The sequence below is a fragment of the Podarcis filfolensis genome (assembly GCF_964270895.1).
Source record: "Podarcis filfolensis genome assembly, chromosome: 6".
In the NCBI taxonomy this organism is placed as follows: Eukaryota; Metazoa; Chordata; class Lepidosauria; order Squamata; family Lacertidae; genus Podarcis; species Podarcis filfolensis.
Window position 1 is genome coordinate 68,439,171 of NC_139609.1, and position 18,260 is coordinate 68,457,430.

Here is an 18,260-nt window from a genome sequence, read left to right on the forward strand (position 1 = left end):
AACAACTATCTGACTTTTAGAAGACATCTGAAGGCAGCCCTGTTTATAGAAGTTTTTAATGTTTAATGTTTTATCGTGTTTTTAATATTCTGTTGGGAGCCACCCAGAGTGACTGGGGAAACCCAGTCAGATGGGCGGGGTATAAATAATAATATTATTTGTTTGTTTCTTGAAATCAGTAAGAGGTCCTGCTGCTTTTCAAGGCTGAGAAGGGAAGATCTCGCTCTCTCTTGCACTGGGCTGTGATGGAAAGCAGCAGGATCTCTTGTTGCTTTCTGATTACTGCAGCTTCATGTGAGTTAGAAAAGGCAGGGGGAAATCCATGCCATCTGCACTGAGAGATATTTTACTGGTCTGATGTTCAGCACATCAAGGAAATGTGGGAGGAAGGAGTAATCCAGGGTGGGAAAACCTGTGGCTCTCCTGATGTTATCGGATTCCCATCAGCCTCAGTCAGTATGGCTAGTGGCCTGGGATTATGCGAGTTGGAGTCCAGAGAACCACAAATTCCCTGCTCCTGGATGAACCCTTCTTGCATCCCCTTCTCTTCATAAGTTCTGTAAAATTACAGTTGTTTGTGGACATCCACATGTACCCAGCTTCATTTGGCCCTTCAGCATACGGGTGGGCATTCCTGGATGCTAATGGAAATGAAGCACAGTATTAACTGCAGTATGGAACCATTATTTTTATTTTATTTTACAGCTGAGAATTATACCTCAGCAGTGCTAAGACATCCTACTTTCAAGCAGCCCAGGTGATCTGTAATACATGTATTAGGACACAAGTGCAATAAGAACTTAATAGGAATATAAATTTATTTTACTGGAAAAGCTAATGTTAAAGCAGTAGCTAGACTTCGGGTGGTAAAGTACCCATGCAATATTCTATGGCATTTTTTAAAGTTATCAAATTAGAAAAATGTCCTCCTCAAATAGAAAACTGCTTTTTAAATGTGGTTTGTGTTAAACCTGTGGACTCTCCCATTTGCTTTGCTTTCAGGAGTATCTTGATAGTGGATGGAATTTGAACAACATGCCTGTGATGGAACAGTCTGTTCTTGCTCACATCACTGCAGATATATGTGGAATGAAGTTGCCTTGGCTATATGTAGGGATGTGCTTTTCCTCATTTTGCTGGCATATTGAGGATCACTGGAGCTATTCCATCAACTATCTGCACTGGTGAGTTTATAGGGAATGGAGCATATAGATATGTTTGTGCAACCTGATATATATAGGTCACCAGACTAAATTATAATGTTTCCTTTCCTTTTAACATTAATATCTAGGTATTTGTATCTCTGCATACCTAAATTGTCTCCCCACTTATAGGACATAATTATGATCCTAAAACCTGCAAATGGTTGATTATTGTAGTTTATCTGCTTTTTTATGTTTGCAGGGGGGAGCCTAAAACATGGTATGGAGCCCCAGGATATGCAGCTGAGCAACTGGAAGATGTAATGAAGAAGTTGGCTCCTGAGCTATTTGAATCTCAGCCAGACCTTTTACACCAGCTGGTTACAATTATGAATCCCAATACATTAATGTCTCATGGTGTGCCTGTATGTCATTGAGCTTTTGTTTTCACCCCTACCTCTTCTAGTGCAAGGTTCATAGCTTAAGCAGTTGTTTTGTAGTACCTGACAAACTTCAAGCTTTTTTGCAAACACTAATAGTTGTGATGTTTCATGAGCTATAGCTATAGAAAGAGCAATACTGTCCTTGCTTCTCAATAATTGATTTGAAACTAGCAAAACCAATTTTTGTTTGCTGTTCCAAGCTCCTATCGTGCACAAAAATGAGCACAATTCGATAGTGGATGATGATTAATTCCTCTGTTGCACATTGCTTGCTTTTTGTGCAAATTATAGTCTCCAGGTAGGAATTCTGTGTCTGTAAAATGATGTAATGATTTTTCTTCAAGGGCACTACTTTGGAGTAATTCCTATAAAGGAATAAATGTGGAAAGTTACATCAGAATGGAAAATCTAAATGGAAAGAGTTATTACCGTATATACTTGAGTATAAGCCGACCCGGATATAAGCTGAGGCACCTAATTTTAGCACAAAAAACTGGGAAAACTTACTGACTCGAGTATAAACTGGTTCACCACACCACAAACCTGGTGGTAGCAGCATTGGTGGAGGAAGAACAAGTAGTCTGAAAGGGCTGCTTTCAGGCTGCTCGTTCCTCCTCTGCTGCCGCCGACAGCGGCAAAGGTGGAGGAGGAGGAAGGAGCAGCCCGCTCGTCCCTCCGTCACCGCCTCTGCCGCTCGCAAGAGCAGGCATAGGAGCCGCGGTTGGGAGAGGCACAGTGCACCGCCTCTCCCAACCGTGGCTCCTGTGCCTGCCCTTGAGAAAGGCAGGCGGTGGCGGCGGGACCAGTGGTGAGAAAGGGCTCCTTTTGGGGCGCTCCACCCTCCGCCTCACGCCTTGAATATAAGCCAAGGGGGGCTTTTTCAGCATTAAAAATGTGCTGAAAATTTGGCTTATACTTGAGTATATACAGTATTAGTCTTTCTTCTCCCTCTCCCTCACCGGATACTACAAAGCTTTAAAGGTGACTTGCAGCAAAGAAGTAAGATATAAACATTCTATGCAACAAAACATCTGTGTGGATAATACTGAGCTAGATGGACCAGTGGTCTGACTTTATGTGAAGATAGAAGCATCCTTATAACAGTGATTATATACCAATTATGAGCTATTGAAATCCCCCTTCCCCAGCTGCAACAGTAAGATAACCATTACAACAGGGAGCTAACAAAACTCTTCAAGCAGCGGGAGGAAACATTTTGCAATAAAATGCCGAGGCGTCTTGGCCTGGTGCCAAAAGATGTGGAGTTATGGGTTGTTTACATACCACTTTTTGGCTCAAAACCCCCCAAAGCAGTGAATGACGTGGTAGTACAAAAGAAATATACAATAGGTAAATCAAAACAATATAAAATAGCTAAAGCACCAAACACTCCTGATCACATTTGAGAGCTGCATTCATGTTTTCGCCACAAAAGCAGCTCCACAGCATTACGCATCTCATTTAATTTGCATCATCTTGTGCAGCACCAGTAGCATGTTGTCACTGGAAAACAGGTTGTAGGCTGGGTAAAACAGGTTGTGTCCAACTTGGTTTTACTCGTAGCAGAGACATTGATTACTTACTTTATTTGAATGTTCTCTTTGTACTATTACAAAACTTTAATAAACATGTTTAAATAAAAACGAGCAAACCTGTTGCAATGACTAGCTCTGGGCTAGTCATGTTCATTAATTTCAGTGGCTCTACGCTGAGTAAAAGCTTAGTTGAATAGCTTCCTTAATATTTAGCCCCTTTATGTTTGCCAACATAATGTGACAGAGAGCGTATTAGAGTTAGAGGCTGAATCACCTGGATAATTGAACCCCTCAGTATCCATGGGTTTCGACAGCTGTCCCATTTTGTGAGCAGCAATGACTTATTTCTGATGATGATGATGATGATGATGGCTGTCATCATAGATAGCTTGAAAAAAAGGCTTGGACAAACTCACGGGATATTTCTGTCAGCACCAAATAGATTTGATAGGTAAATGCACAGAAGCAGTCCATACTTCTGGATACCAGATGGTGGGGACAAAGAACATGGAGGGTTGTTTCTCCCTTTACACCACATTTATGGGTTTCCTGGATGCAACTGAGTAACTATGGTTAGAATCCAAATGGATGCTTGGTCTGATCTAGATGGCTTTTTAGAAGATTCCTAAAAATTCTAAATTTTCAACTTCAGCATTTTCTGGTTTGCTTTGCTTTGCCATAGATTTACCGTACCAACCAGTGTGCTGGTGAATTTGTGATTACGTTTCCAAGAGCCTATCATAGTGGCTTTAATCAAGGTTTCAACTTTGCTGAAGCTGTTAATTTTTGCACTGTTGACTGGGTAAGTTTTCCATTTTATTGCCATCTTGTTGGAAAGCATATTCTGAAATTTGAAGGTGTGGCCATTGTTTCCTTTAACCTTCAAAACACTTCTGTGAGTTGGATCACAGTGTGGATAGTATGAGTTTTATTCTTTTTTTAGAATATGAAATCAGGTTTTAAAAGATCTTGCTGTATTCTTTGGACACCTTGTCATCATCTCACCTTAAGAAGCAAACTAATGTTATACATTTTGTTTCTGATTCAAAATTTTGTAGAAGGGGCTTCATTGTGCATATAGCATTCTTGACTGCTGAGGTCTTCCAATCCACTGAAGTAAAATGGATATATCCCTGCCAATGTATTCCAAATGCTGTGAATGGTTAAAACATTTCAGCTGGAAGTGTGCTGCCAAGTTTCTGGTTATGCTTCAGTTTTGCACATAGCACTGTACAATCTTAATTAGCATTGAATTCCTTTCTGCAGAGAATGGTTTTAAATACTTATTTGTACAGGGTCCTAGAATGGACTGTGCTTACCTTGTTTATTCTGGATCAAGTGGACTGCATTAATTTAATAATTTGGCCAGTGATGTATTGGCAAGAACCTGTTGCTTTATACAGCTTCACCTCTCCTGAGAACATTAAGAAAATCTGTTTATTGTATTTTTTTCTTCTAGTTGCCATTGGGACGTCAGTGTGTGGAGCACTATCGCTTATTAAACCGCTACTGTGTGTTTTCTCATGATGAGATGATATGCAGAATGGCTGCCAAAGCAGAGACTCTTGATGTAGTGGTAGCGTCTACTGTTGAGAAAGACATGGCTATTATGATTGAAGATGAAAAGGCTTTACGGGAGGCTGTGTGTAAACTGGTATGTTTTATGAAGTTAAGCGATTAGCAGTGAAATTGTTTCAAAGCAAGCAGCTCAGTGGTAGCCACCTACTTTGCTTGCAGGTCTCTCTAAGCAGGCCATCTCAGAGCCCTGAACCACTTACAAACTTTTGAGGCCCCCTAGCCAGTGGTGGCTTGCTTCTGAGACCCACTGAGTTCCATGGGGATTGCTCTCTGATAAGTATGTACAAGATTGCAGCCTGAAACCGCTAGTGTTAAAGGTGCCACAACAAGGGCCCCCATGAACTTCCAAGCTATGGGGGGGGGGGAATTCCTCCCAAGGTATTCACTTCAATACTTAAACTGGTGTTGAATATTGAGTGGAATGGGACTTGGGAGATAAAGGGTTAAAAACACGGCTCAGATGGATGAGACCTCCTGGCCATAGCAGTACTTTTGGACTGAGTGACTGAGTTGTGCAGAGAGTTGATAGGCCAGTGAACAGGAGCTGGAGAAGGTCCTCCTGGAGAATACACACTTCTCTCAGAGTTTAAATTGGTTGTGGAAGAATATATGGAACAGGAAAAAATGTGCCTTTGCAATTTTTTTTGGGAGGGGTGTTAAAAAGCACTTGGTGTTTTAAGCCCTGGTTGCCCTAATGGCTCCACTGCCCCAGCCATAATAACTATGAAACATGACAACAAACAAAAACAAAATAAGGAACCACAACAGAAAAATAGACATATTTTGATTTTTTTAAATTTAGGCTTTTCTACCCTTTTCCTGTGGAAATGCATAAATTATTGAGGTAAAATGGTACTTTCATGTAAAACGGCTGTTGATATTAAGCATATGACAGAACTCCATATCAGTTAACCAAAAATGGTGTCTTTTAGCAAATCATCCATTTGTTTAAATTTGCATTTCTAAGCTGGGAGGGTGTGTCGCAATCTGGTCCAATGTACATAAAAACGAGTTGTGAAACATCAAATTCCCCCAAAATAACAAGTGTTGAATTAAATTTGAGGCTTCCTTTGAACTTGAGGCCTCGGGGCAAATGGCCCTCGTAGGTACGTCTCTGTTTGGCCCTGCTTCCAGGTTCAATTTCAGCATCTCTAGGTATGGCAGGGAATGTCCCTTCTCTCAAACATGCCAGCCAGTAATGAGGTAGATGGATCAATGTTCTGACTCTGCATAAGGCAGCTTCCTAAATTTCTATGTCCTGTACTCTCAACTAGCAAGGAGAGAGATTCCTACTTCTATTGCTTGCATGGTAGCTGCCTCATGAATAGTCCATATTAGAAAAAACAATTAGAATGTTTGGTCGTTAATGCAGGTAACATTTATTTTTTTGAAAAGTTTTATTGTTTGTTTACTAACTTTGGTAAGGTAATTAATGTCTTAGCTATTTAACTTCACTATTTAAAATCCTTAATTCCAAAAAATGATAATTGTTGATAATTTTAATCTACATGATGGGGTAATTTACTCATAAATGTACAGTTTACATGCAGTGAATCAGTTTATTTTTATGGAAAGTAGCTATGCCTGAATCTCTCAGGATGGTACGTTGCCATTCTTGAAATTTACTTGCATCCATGAACTGTTTTGTTTTTACTGTCGTATGAAGTGAATGACTGTTGTTTATTACAGGGGGTTACTGATTTAGAGAGAGTGAATTTGGAAATATTGCCCGATGATGAACGACAGTGCATAAAGTGTAAAACCACTTGTTACATGTCTGCAGTCTACTGTTCTTGTAATCCTGACTTATTGGCATGCCTGTATCATGTAGAGGACCTCTGCACATGTCCCGCTTATAAATACAAAATGGGGTAAGATTTTGTTTGCAAAATCTATTCCAAGGAATAGAAATGTTTCTCTTAAAGTGTAATTGCATTTCTTTTTCCTGCTTTTGCTGAATATTGTGTGTAGTAAAAGATTGCATCTTAGAAGCTTAAACAACAAATTTTGTTTGGTTTCTTATCACAGCCAATAATAGGTTAGATTTTTAAATAAACAGCAACAGAGCATAGTTGTATGTATAGGAGGGAGGGAAGTTACAGAAGCATAGCTTTTTCTGGGGTAGTTCTAGGTGAATTCTTTGCATTTTCAGTTTCATTTGGGGACAGGCAGTGTATCTTTTGGATTTGCTCCCCCCTCAGTGTTTAGCTAATAAATACCTTAATATTGTAATGCATTATTTTGGAAGAAGCTGTTGGATTGAAAAAATGATATGCTTGGTCCTTTCTAGCTTATGTCACTTAAGTTATGCATAGCTTTTCTCTGTAGTTGATTTTATGACTTCCTTCCCAAGTTTTCCCCATCCTTATTGCTCTAAAATACTGTATCTCTGAAAAGCAGGGACAAACTACCAGGAAGTGTTTCCATGCTGCTGTTTGCCACAGTGTAGGTTATTGGGGGGGAGGGTGTTATATAGACATGGTTGTGTTGCAGACCTGTTGCTGCGGCTATCACACTTTATGTATACATATATATATACCTGCATATATATATGCAGCCCTGCCATTTGATTTACCTGTTATCCCTTCCTTCTAAAGCAGGGGTTGAGGAGAAATTTAAAGAGTAGAGTGACACGTCATCTCCGGAGGAGGAAAAAACTTAAACACGTAGCAGAGTTCCCATAAAATAGACCAGAGGCAATTGTACTTCATCCAGCAGAGCTTTACTTGCTACTGAAGGCAAATGGGCATAATCTCATTTGCATGGAATAATAATAATTTTATTATTTATACCCTGCCCATCTGGCTGGGTTTCCCCAGCCACTCTGGGTGGCTTATAGCACATATAAAAACGTAGTAGAATGTCAGACATTAAAAAAATTCCTGATACAGGGCTGCCTTCAGATATCTTCTAAAAGTTGTATGGTTCTTTATCTCCTTGACATCTGATGGGAGGGTGTTCCACAGGGAGGGCAAAGGTGAAAGCAAATCCCTCCCCATCCCATTGTTTTCGGAATCACTTCCCCACAGCTGTCTGGACCTTTGGACCACTTCTGTAGTCAGAAGTAACTCTTGATGAGAGAAAAATAGATGGGGGAAACTGTACAGCCAAGTTCAGTTCCCTGTCGTCCTGCACTTTAAAACTTGTCCTACCCCATAGGGAATTGACAGAGTGTGGTCAACCCCACATCTTTTCTCCTTTCCTTTTCATCCCCCATCAATTAGTAAATAAAAATGTGTCAATATGACGTAACTGCATCACAGGCTCAGTGATCCCCAGTTCACATTATTGAATTCTGGCTGTGGAGGTGGGGAAGCTTTAAAACACAGTGACATCATTCATTTTTGTTTCTTAGCTTTTAGAAAAAGGGGAGAAGTGGGGCTGCTACCTTTGGCAGTGGCTACAGTCTCCCTAACATTTCAGCATACCGTGCACATTGTAGTAGAATAGTACATGCCAAAATGCTTCACTTAGAATTTCAAATTTGCAAGTATTTATAGAAATTCTGTACTATTTCCAGATATCGTTACACATTAGATGAACTCTATCCAATGATGAATGCACTTAAGCTGCGGGCTGAATCCTACAATGAATGGGCTTCTAATGTAAATGAAGCTTTGGAGGCAAAAGTTAATAATAAAAAAAGTATGTATCTTTACCTTTTTGTTTTTGTGCTATGACTACATATTGTCAAATGTTATTAGTTTGATATTATCAGGCTGTTATTTATCACATGTACCCAGAAATTCCACTAAGTTCAGTGATACTTACTTTCCACTAAATGTACATATGACTGCAGCCTAGTTCTGTATAGGTTGAAGATGAGCAACCTCATCTGTTACCAAGCCAGGTTCAAGCTTTTTGTATTAATTTACAAAGCCCGGAACAACTTAGATCCAGGGTATCCCAGAGCTCTCCTGAACCCTTTCCCCCCAGCTCAGTCACTGAAATCAACTGCAGGAATGCCATTGGTCGTTCGCAAAGTTAATGAAGGCTCATTTTACAACTATCTAAGGCCCAATCCTGTGGAATACTCTGCTAATAGAGATTCACCAGGCCACGTAGGCAACTAAGAATACATTCTTCCACAGTGTTTAATTAATGTCTGTTTTATACTTTTTTTATATGGTTTTTATTGTACAGTTTTATATTTTATTGCTGTAAACTGCTTTGATAAACCATATTTCACAGTGTATAAGACTAGTTTTTTTTCTAAAAAATAATGTCAAAAATTAGGAGGCGTCTTATAAATCTGAGTCCCCCAAAATAGGGGGGGGGTCTTATACATGGGGGCATCTTATAGACGGAAAAATATGGGATATATTTTTAAGACTTTGCAGTATTTTAAATAAATAAATAAATAAAATAAATAAGAAAGTAGAATAGTTTACTATAAAAGTGCAGACCCAAAATAGCACACTTTACTATTCTAATTACCAAAAATTTTGGTTCTCCCAAAGGTCTCATGAATTTCAAAGCTTTAATTGAAGAATCTGAAATGAGGAAGTTTCCAGACAATGATTTGCTGCGACACCTTCGTTTAGTTACTCAGGACGCAGAGAAATGTGCCTCAGTTGCACAACAGCTTCTTAATGGCAAACGGCAAACTAGGTATGTTTAATATGTGTCTTGTAGCTTGATTTCAAATTCCCAGGGGGTTTATTAGGAAAACTTGCTTCATGTCTTTAAATTATTGTGAGTGTTTAAACATTTTTTGCTTCTAAAAATGCTGAATACAACTCTACAGCATAAAGTGCTGAAAATAGCTAAATTACCTACATTTTTATTGAGGTTAAATGTGATAGAAACGTGCATATCTATGCTTGGCATCATCAGTTACTATGATGATGGGCATTAAAGGTAAAGGGACCCCTGACCATTAGGTCCAGTTGTGACCGACTCTGGGGTTGCGGTGCTCATCTCGCTTTATTGGCCAAGGGAGCCGGCGTACAGCATGACTAAGCCGCTTCTGGCAAAGCAGAGCAGCACACGGAAATAGCGTTTACCTTCCCGCCGGAGCGGTACCTATTTATCTACTTGCACTTTGACGTGCTTTTGAACTGCTAGGTTGGCAGGAGCAGGGACTGAGCAACAGGAGCTCACCCTGTCGCGGGGATTCGAACGCCTGACCTTCTGATCGGCAAGCCCTAGGCTCTGTGGTTTAACCCACAGCGCCACCCGCGTTGGTGACGGGCATTACCTGGAGCTATAGGAGAGCTGAGCAATGTTCAGTTTCCCTTTGGGAGGAGTGCATGTTTGCAGCAAATAACACAATGAAGTAATTGTTTGTTCGTTCTGCTGTTCTCAGATAGCCACATTGACCTAATTAATAGGAAATAGCTGCAGACACTCCTGCATCATCAAAGGAACCTTGGTGGCAATCTCCCATATCTTGAGGGGAGGGGTGTTGGCAGGAACAGAGTGTAACTTTCTTAGGCTTCTTTTAGCAATGGTAAACACCAAAGGAGATTAGAAGGAGCAAAACGGGAGTTGGAAAAGACACAGAGGCAAGCATCAGATAGCCACATTGACCTAATTAATAGGAAATAGCTGCAGACACTCCTGCATCATCAAAGGAACCTTGGTGGCAATCTCCCATATCTTGAGGGGAGGGGTGTTGGCAGGAACAGAGTGTAACTTTCTTAGGCTTCTTTTAGCAATGGTAAACACCAAAGGAGATTAGAAGGAGCAAAACGGGAGTGGGAAAAGACACAGAGGCAAGCATCACATGGTGCTGAAGAAAATACTTTCTTTCAAAAGCACTCAAGTTTTCTATTTTTACACTTAATGTATTTTGAGTGCACCAGTTCTTTCATTGGCAGAAGCAGCTTCTCAGTTTTTGAATGAGGAATTTATGTTTGGTGTAGCAGTAGACAATTGGAATGAGCATGGTAAGCAGTAAGATGGCCAACAGCGACACCAAATTATTCAAGGTAGTAAAAATAAAAGATATGTCTCCTAACAGGGCATTAAAATGGGAAATACAGCTCAGTGCATGTAAGTTTAAAGTAACACACATTGGCACTAAATAAAACGTCACCAGTGATGTCAGCTGATGGGCGGTTGGACGGGGTTTAGAGAAAATGGCCTTGTAGACCAGTTTTGACTCAGTAGTGGACCAGGTTTGGCCTGCAAACTGGATGTTCTCCACCCCTAGTGTACAGAAAGTGGAGAGATGTCATCCAATGAGGCTAAATGATGGGAGGTTCAAGACAGATAAAAGGGAGTACTTCATATAGCTAAACCTTGGAATTCACTATTGCAGGATCTGATGGTGGCCATCGGTTTAGCTTTTAAAGGAGATTAGGCAGATTCATGGACAATAAGACTTGCAATGGTTCCAAGGGTGACATGCCTCTAAATATTAATAATTGTGGGATAATAATAATAATAATAATAATAATAATAATAATAATAATAATAATAAATTTATTTATATCCCGCCCTCCCCAGCCAAAGCTGGGCTCAGGGCGGCTAACAACAATAAAACAGTACAAATGTACAGCACAAACAACACTCTAAAATCATTCATTATAAAATTAATTAAATTCAAGCCACTGGCCACCATTGGGCCAGAGCTCCGCGAAGATTGCCAAGGGAGGGAGTCAGGCTGTGCCCAGGCCAAAGGCCTGGCGGAACAGCTCTGTCTTGCAGGCCCTGCGGAAAGATGTCAAGTCCCGCAGGGCCCTAGTCTCTTGTGACAGAGTGTTCCACCAGGTCGGAGCCACAGCCAAAAAAGCCCTGGCTCTAGTTGAGGCCAGCCTAACATGTGACTGAGAACTTTCCCCATGATGTCCTCCTTGTGGACTACCCATAGTCATTGGGTTGGTCACAGTGGGAAACAGGATTCTGGACTAATAGACTTTTGGTCTGATCCAGCAGGGTTCTTCTAATGTTCATGTGTTGCAGTGTGTTTGTAAAAAAAATTAGACCATTTTCTTCTGCACCTTTAAGATTTGCCATTGTTGTATGAAACTTGTGTTGGCTTCATTATTCTCTCAGAAGAGTAAAATTAGCACATTCACACTTCACTTGGCATTGACCACATGCTGTTCCCCACCCCTAGCTTATAGGAAGTTTAAATAGCAGGTGAAAAAGTATCAATTGCAACAAAATTCCATCTGCTGTAGGAATTTCATTGAACAGCGGGGCAGAAATCCCTTTTTTAAAAAAATCATTTCTGATTATGCAAATAATTGGAAGCATGTTGTAATTATGTCTGTGCGATTGCAGGTATCGGTCTGGAGGAGGAAAATCTCAAAATCAGCTGACTGTGAATGAACTCCGTTTATTTGTTAGGCAGCTCTATGCTTTACCATGTGTCATCAGCCAAACAACATTGCTGAAGGTAAATTAGAGCATTCCAGATAATAAATCCTAAGAAAACAGACTCAGATTTCTGAATGTTCCAAGAATTTGGATAGAGAAACAAATGCCACTAGAGCCAACAACTTATTGGGACTAAACAAACCATAGTTAAGCTTGTTGGGCAGGGTTCAGGCAATCAAGCAGTCAAGTCAAGTAACCTTTATTGGCATCACATAAGAACATTCAGAATACATTTAGAATAGATAGGCCAGTACGATCTCGTCGCCACCCCAACAGCACAGTCACCTGCCAAAGGGCAGAAGAGGTGAGCAATCTGCCTCATCTCTGTGGGTTTCCAGCAAGGGCAGGATCCTGTAGCATACTTCGGCAACAAAAAATCAAATAGAGGAACTTAGCTACTGTCTTGGTGAGCTCCTGGTCTTTCCCCTGTAATAATATGTGCTCGATTCAGCAGCACATAGACTAAAATTGGAACGATACAGAGAAGATTAGCATGGCCCCTGCGCAATCAAACAAAGAGTGGTTTTAATAAACCATGGGTTAGTGTTTTGTGCAAACCAGACATATATCATATTTTGGGGTATGTATTTGAACATAGTTTTAAATGAATGTAAATTGGCAGGTCTGCATTTCTGATTTTCTATGCTTTCTTGGTGTAGAAACCTTACCCCAGGGAGTTGTCACTTCCTAAGAACAGGAAGAATATGAATTCCGATTGGAGCTCTCCCTGACCAAAATCCAAATCTAATAAAGTTGACTTGGTTAACTCATACAAAATTCTGAAACACATCAGAATTTTTGGTCATTATTTATTTAAGCAGATCTTGGCAAAGTTGATAAGCTCTTAAAATGAGATTTGTTCAGAAATCTTAAAATCTGAGGAATTGTTATTTTTTTACTTCTTGGAAACAAATACACCTGGCATTCTGAAAAACCTGCTAGGTGGCTTGCTGTTCAGGTGAAAATGACAGAATAGATTTCATGATATTTTGGTGGGAGAGTTTTAAACCCTTGACATATTTTGCTGCTTTATATTTCAGGATCTTCTTAATCGTGTGGAAGACTTTCAGAAGTATAGCCAAAAACTCCTCTCTGAAGAAATTCCCAGTGCTTCAGAAATACAGGAACTGTTGGATGTCAGTTTTGACTTTGATGTTGATCTTCCCCAGCTAAGTGAATTACGGATACGCCTAGAGCAAGCCCACTGGCTGGAAGATGTGCAGCATGTTTGCTTGGACCAAAATTCTCTTACTCTGGATGATATGAGAAGACTTATAGACTCTGGTGTTGGGCTCGCTCCTCATCCTGCTGTTGAGAAGGCAATGGCTAAGCTGCAAGAGCTGTTGACAGTATCTGAACACTGGGATGACAAGGCTAGAACCCTGATAAAAGCCAGGTAAAAACTGAATCTTCCTCTTTCAGAATTATTGCAGTTACCACACACTGCTTTCAAGTAATTATTTTCCCAAACTTTCACAAAAATGAGGAAAGGTGAGTCTGTAGCACTCTGTGTACAGGAAAGAAAGTGAGATGGTTAACCCATCTTCCACTTGAAGGCATTTGGGTGAAGACGAGTCCTACAATAATGTATTGAGCCTCGTTTTAACTACAGGCATTAACTTGTTTCTGACCTGTACCACTTTAGACTTCAAGATGGAGCCTTATGTGTCTCCATGCTTCTCTGTATGTATGTACAGTATACATGCATACAGAATCTCTGCACATAAAAAACTGTTGTCAGGAAAGTGACCAGGCTAGAACTCTGCCCCGATTCAGTAACCATGTGCACTAGTGAAGACCAGCACAAGGGCTCTCACTAGTGTATATGCTTCGCTCCTCCCCCACTTCCCCAAATCCACTCAGAAGGGTCAGGAATACTCCCCAGAGCAGCACATAGGAGGAGGAAAGATCAGAAGAGTGCAATGTTGAATTCCTCCCTGTTATGTTTATGTTATCACCGTTGGGCTGAGAGGATCCTCCAACTCTTGGTCCCCATTCCCCTGGTTAAAATGTAAAAATTGCATCTGTGGGGGATATTTTCCTTAGCAAAAAAGCGTTTTGGGGTGGGGGAACGGAGTCTGTGTGTGTATGCATGTGTTTGCTGAACTGCCTTGCAAGCAGCATATGCAGGCAAAGAGAGCATGGAAGGAGACAGCTGCTTTGGCTTGCTCCTGCTCCCCAGCTGGACAAGGCAGTGGCAGCCCAGTAGCAGCATCACAACAGAGCCCTTGCACTGCCTTCAGGGCACTCTGATGCAAATGCTGGGCTGCCTCTGCCTTGCCCAACCCATGCACCAAGGCGGCCTCGGATGGGGCAAGTGCGCTGGCCTGTCTCAGCTGCTGCTGCCTGTGGGGGGGGGGAGTCTAATGGATCCTCCACCCAGTCTGCCGGAGACATGGTGGGGGTCTCCTTTAAACTTCTCCATTGAGAGGCGGGCAGCTGCACACCCCCAGTGGAGAAGTTTAAAGGAGCCCCCACCTCCCCAGAATCCCTCCCCCCGCGTCCTCCTTATTGGCCTTCAAGATATGGGAACCTTATGCAGGCAATTCTCAATTTGTGCATGTTCAGCGTTGGAAGAGAAGCAGGGTGGGCTTACACGTATGATGACCTGGAATGTGACCCCCACATAAATGGGGGATTGCCTGTAAATTAAACTGAATTATATATTCATTTAATTTGTCTGTTGACATCCCATACTGACAATAAGTGCCTTATGATACTATAATTGTAGCAATTTTGCACTAGTGTTTGAGTAATAATACAACATTGTGATCATATATGTTTGTTTATTTTAAGACCACGGCAGTCATTAAGTAGTCTTGAAGCAGCAGTGAAGGAGATTGAGGAAATTCCTGCTTACCTTCCAAATGGCATAGCTCTGAAAGAGGCTGTAAAAAAGGCCAGAGACTGGCTACAGGAAGTGGAGGGCTTACAGGTAGGAAAGATACATTTACTCATCATCAGTGATGTTCATTAGTGATTTCACTCTGACTTCATTTGTTTCTGTAGACTGTGTGGTGTTCAACTGCTGGCAGAAATTTAAGTTGTACAACTGATGTTTCCTTCGGGTAGGGATGGGGAGCCTGTGATCCTTCAGATCTTGTTGGGACTCCCATCAACCCCAGCCAGCATGTAGTCCAGCAATATCAGGAGTCCCACAAGTTCTCTGTATCTGCCTTAGATAGGCATGCGGCAGAATAATACAATTACTTTAATTTTTTTTTAATAATGTTTCTACACTGTTAGGTTGGTGGACGTGTGCCTGTGTTAGATACACTTGTGGAACTTGTGTCTAGAAGTCGCTCTATTCCAGTACATCTTGAATATCTGCCAAGATTAGAATCATTAGTTGCTGAGGTTCAAACTTGGAAAGAGTGTGCAAGCAATACTTTTTTGACTGAGAATTCACCTTATTCTCTTCTTGAGGTAAGCAGTTTATGGTGTATACATGTTTGCTTTCAATTCAGTATTTGTGATATATACCCACCACATAGAAATTAAGAGTCAAAGGCTGACTGAAATACCACAAGTATCTTGTTCACATCCACAGGGTACATCAACTGAAAGTATCCCACAAAACTGGACAAGACACCTGACATAGATTTGTCCCAACTATGGTATTTGGATCACTATGAAATCAAGAATTTTGGCCTAAAATTGCCTAGCAAAACTCCCATAGCAGGCTTCTGAGGGTTCCAGCATACTGTTTCCTGTGGCAGATATCAGCAAACCTTTCACCTCTTTCAAAAGCTCTGCTGGACAGCAACTCGAGGATTTGATGGAGGCTGCAAACTAAGCCTTCACTGTTGCCTTCACCACTATGCAGTAGGCACAATTATGTGTTCTAGTAGTAAATGTTCAGTTACCCTCACAGCAGGCCTTATGCCTATTGTGCTTAAGCCATTGTCTGGCCTGAAGCTCCACAGAAAACCACAGGGGCATTCAGGCTCCATTGTGTCAATGGCCTATCACATCTCACCATTCCACAGTGAAACTAAGGCCTCCACATCTTATGCTGCCAGGAATTCACCTAGAATGCAAGAATCCATATTGACAAGTTCCTCACCAAGGCAAAGACAAAAGTATATGCTTTCTGTGTCAGGCCAGTGACAAACTTATGACTGATCCATGGTTGTCATGGAAGCCATGATGTCCTGAGCTGGACCACATTAATCCTAATTGCCCCTCCAAAAGGTGGCTTTCATGGTTCAGAGAGGTCTATCAGGACGATGTTATACATGACTGTGTGCAGTAACTAGTTTGGCCCTTGAGATTCCCAGATAACTATGATATGGGAAGTGGGATTATACAAGAAGTAAGTGCTGGAACTGACAGCCCTCAAGGTTCAGGTGACTGATGACTATCAGATTTTAAAAGATGTATTTGCAGTCTTCTGTTTAGTGTATGCCCCCTCCCATGTTTGTTCTTGGCTACAGCTCATGTTTAGTGATCAGTTAGCTTAACCATGAGTAAAAGGTAAGGTAAAGGTAAAGGACCCCTGGACCATGAGTAGCACTTCTGGTAAAGCATTAAGCCAAACCTTGGTTTAACGAGGTGTGGCACAATAGTAAAAAGTACTTGGGAGGAGTAAAATTACTGTGAGCTCCTCTCCAGGAGCCTGCAAGTTTGTCTTGCTGTGTTTTGCTAAACAGGTCAGTGTCTTGTTGCATCTCTCTTTTTTGACAGCATGACCTTGCATAGAACATCCTGATTCGGATGGATCTTTATTGCTTTTGCCACAACAGACTAACACAGCTACTGTGGATTGGCCATTTACAAGGAGGATACGATTATGTTGTTTTACACCAGGATGAATAATGGTTGTTCTGACTCTTCACCAGGTGTTGTGTCCAAGATGTGATATTGGAACATTGGGATTTAAAAGAAAAATGAAGAAATTAAAAGAGCCTGTCCCAAATGGAAAAAAGAAGAACACCAAATTAGAGAGTTTAAATGATTTGGAAAGAGCTTTATCTGAGAGTAAGGAAACTGCTGCTGCGGTATGTATACTGTTAGAAATGGGTTTGGAAATAGGTGTTCAGTAGATTAAGCTTTTCTCTTGCTTTGTTCTTTTATGATGCTTCATTTCTTCCATTTCCTTCGGTGTGGAGATGCACACTAATCCTTTTTTGTCTAGTACAGTCATACCTCGGGTCGCGAACGTGATCCATGCAGGAGGCACATTCGCAACCTGCAGCACCGCATCTGCGCATGCTCATGAGGTGATTTGGCGCTTCTGTGCATGACGTCATTTTGTGCTTCTGCACGAGCGCCGAAACCTGGAAGTAACCCGTTCCGGTACTTCTTGGTTCGGCACGGTCCGGAGCATTCGTAACCCGAGGTATGACTGTATATCTTTTTATGTTCTCTCCCAAATAAAGAGGGCATGTTTTAATACATTTTTTAAAAATGGACTTTCTGAGGATTGAGATAAGATGTGTTTGGGATGGATCTTCTGTTAATGAAAGTCAAGCCTCTTACTCTACATGTAAGAGTATCCCTTAACATTTGATGAAGTGTCAGACAATATGCCATTTAAAAAAAAGGTTCAAAAAGAATGCATCTGGTTTGACTCCCTAGTTGGAATCATAGAATTGTAGAGTTTGCAGGGACCCTGAGGATCATCTAAAGCTTTCTTGCAAGATTTGGAGAAAATTATAGTTGAGCCCTTCAAGTTTAAAAACCTTGCTCTGAGGAATTTGACTGTTTTCATGTCATTTTCTTCCAGATGGCCACACTTGGTGAAGCCCGCTTAAAGGAGATGGAAGCACTGCATTCACTTAGAGCAGCAAATGAAAAAAAAATATTCTCCACTGAACAGGATGTAGAGATCAAAGTTTGTCTCTGCCAGAGTGAGCCCGCAGCACCAATGATACAGTGTGAACTATGCAGAGCGGTCTTCCATACCAGCTGTGTTTCAGTGCCCAGAACTTTGCAGGAACCTCGGGTGTGGCTCTGCCCTCACTGTCATAGATCTGAAAAGCCACCTTTAGAAAAGATTCTACCTTTACTGGCTTCCTTGCAGCGTATTCGAGTGAGACTGCCTGAGGGAGATGCTTTACGGTATATGATAGAGAGAACCGTGAACTGGCAACATAGAGCACAGCAGATGTTGTCCTCAGGGAATATAAAACTCATACAAGACAAAGTGGGCTCAGGTATACTGTACAGCAGATGGCAAACCATGGCAGGCCAGTTGCAAGAGACAAGTAAGGTAAGGTTCTCCTTGATAA

The 18,260-nt window shown here is 41.2% G+C and overlaps 1 protein-coding gene across 2 annotated transcripts in view; it reads left to right on the forward strand.

Moving 5' to 3' along the window:
- The window catches only part of KDM5B (lysine demethylase 5B), a 48,433-nt gene that overhangs the window by 25,929 nt on the left and 4,244 nt on the right, over nt 1–18,260 (forward strand). For both annotated transcript variants that reach the window (XM_083617294.1, XM_083617295.1), the window contains 13 exons: nt 1,003–1,184; nt 1,405–1,567; nt 3,803–3,922; nt 4,580–4,774; nt 6,388–6,569; nt 8,219–8,343; nt 9,159–9,309; nt 11,932–12,046; nt 13,068–13,423; nt 14,824–14,962; nt 15,274–15,453; nt 16,869–17,027; nt 17,756–18,241. In XM_083617294.1, coding sequence (XP_083473420.1) covers nt 1,003–1,184; nt 1,405–1,567; nt 3,803–3,922; nt 4,580–4,774; nt 6,388–6,569; nt 8,219–8,343; nt 9,159–9,309; nt 11,932–12,046; nt 13,068–13,423; nt 14,824–14,962; nt 15,274–15,453; nt 16,869–17,027; nt 17,756–18,241 — 2,553 coding nt within the window. The remainder of the gene's footprint in view (nt 1–1,002; nt 1,185–1,404; nt 1,568–3,802; nt 3,923–4,579; nt 4,775–6,387; nt 6,570–8,218; nt 8,344–9,158; nt 9,310–11,931; nt 12,047–13,067; nt 13,424–14,823; nt 14,963–15,273; nt 15,454–16,868; nt 17,028–17,755; nt 18,242–18,260) is intronic.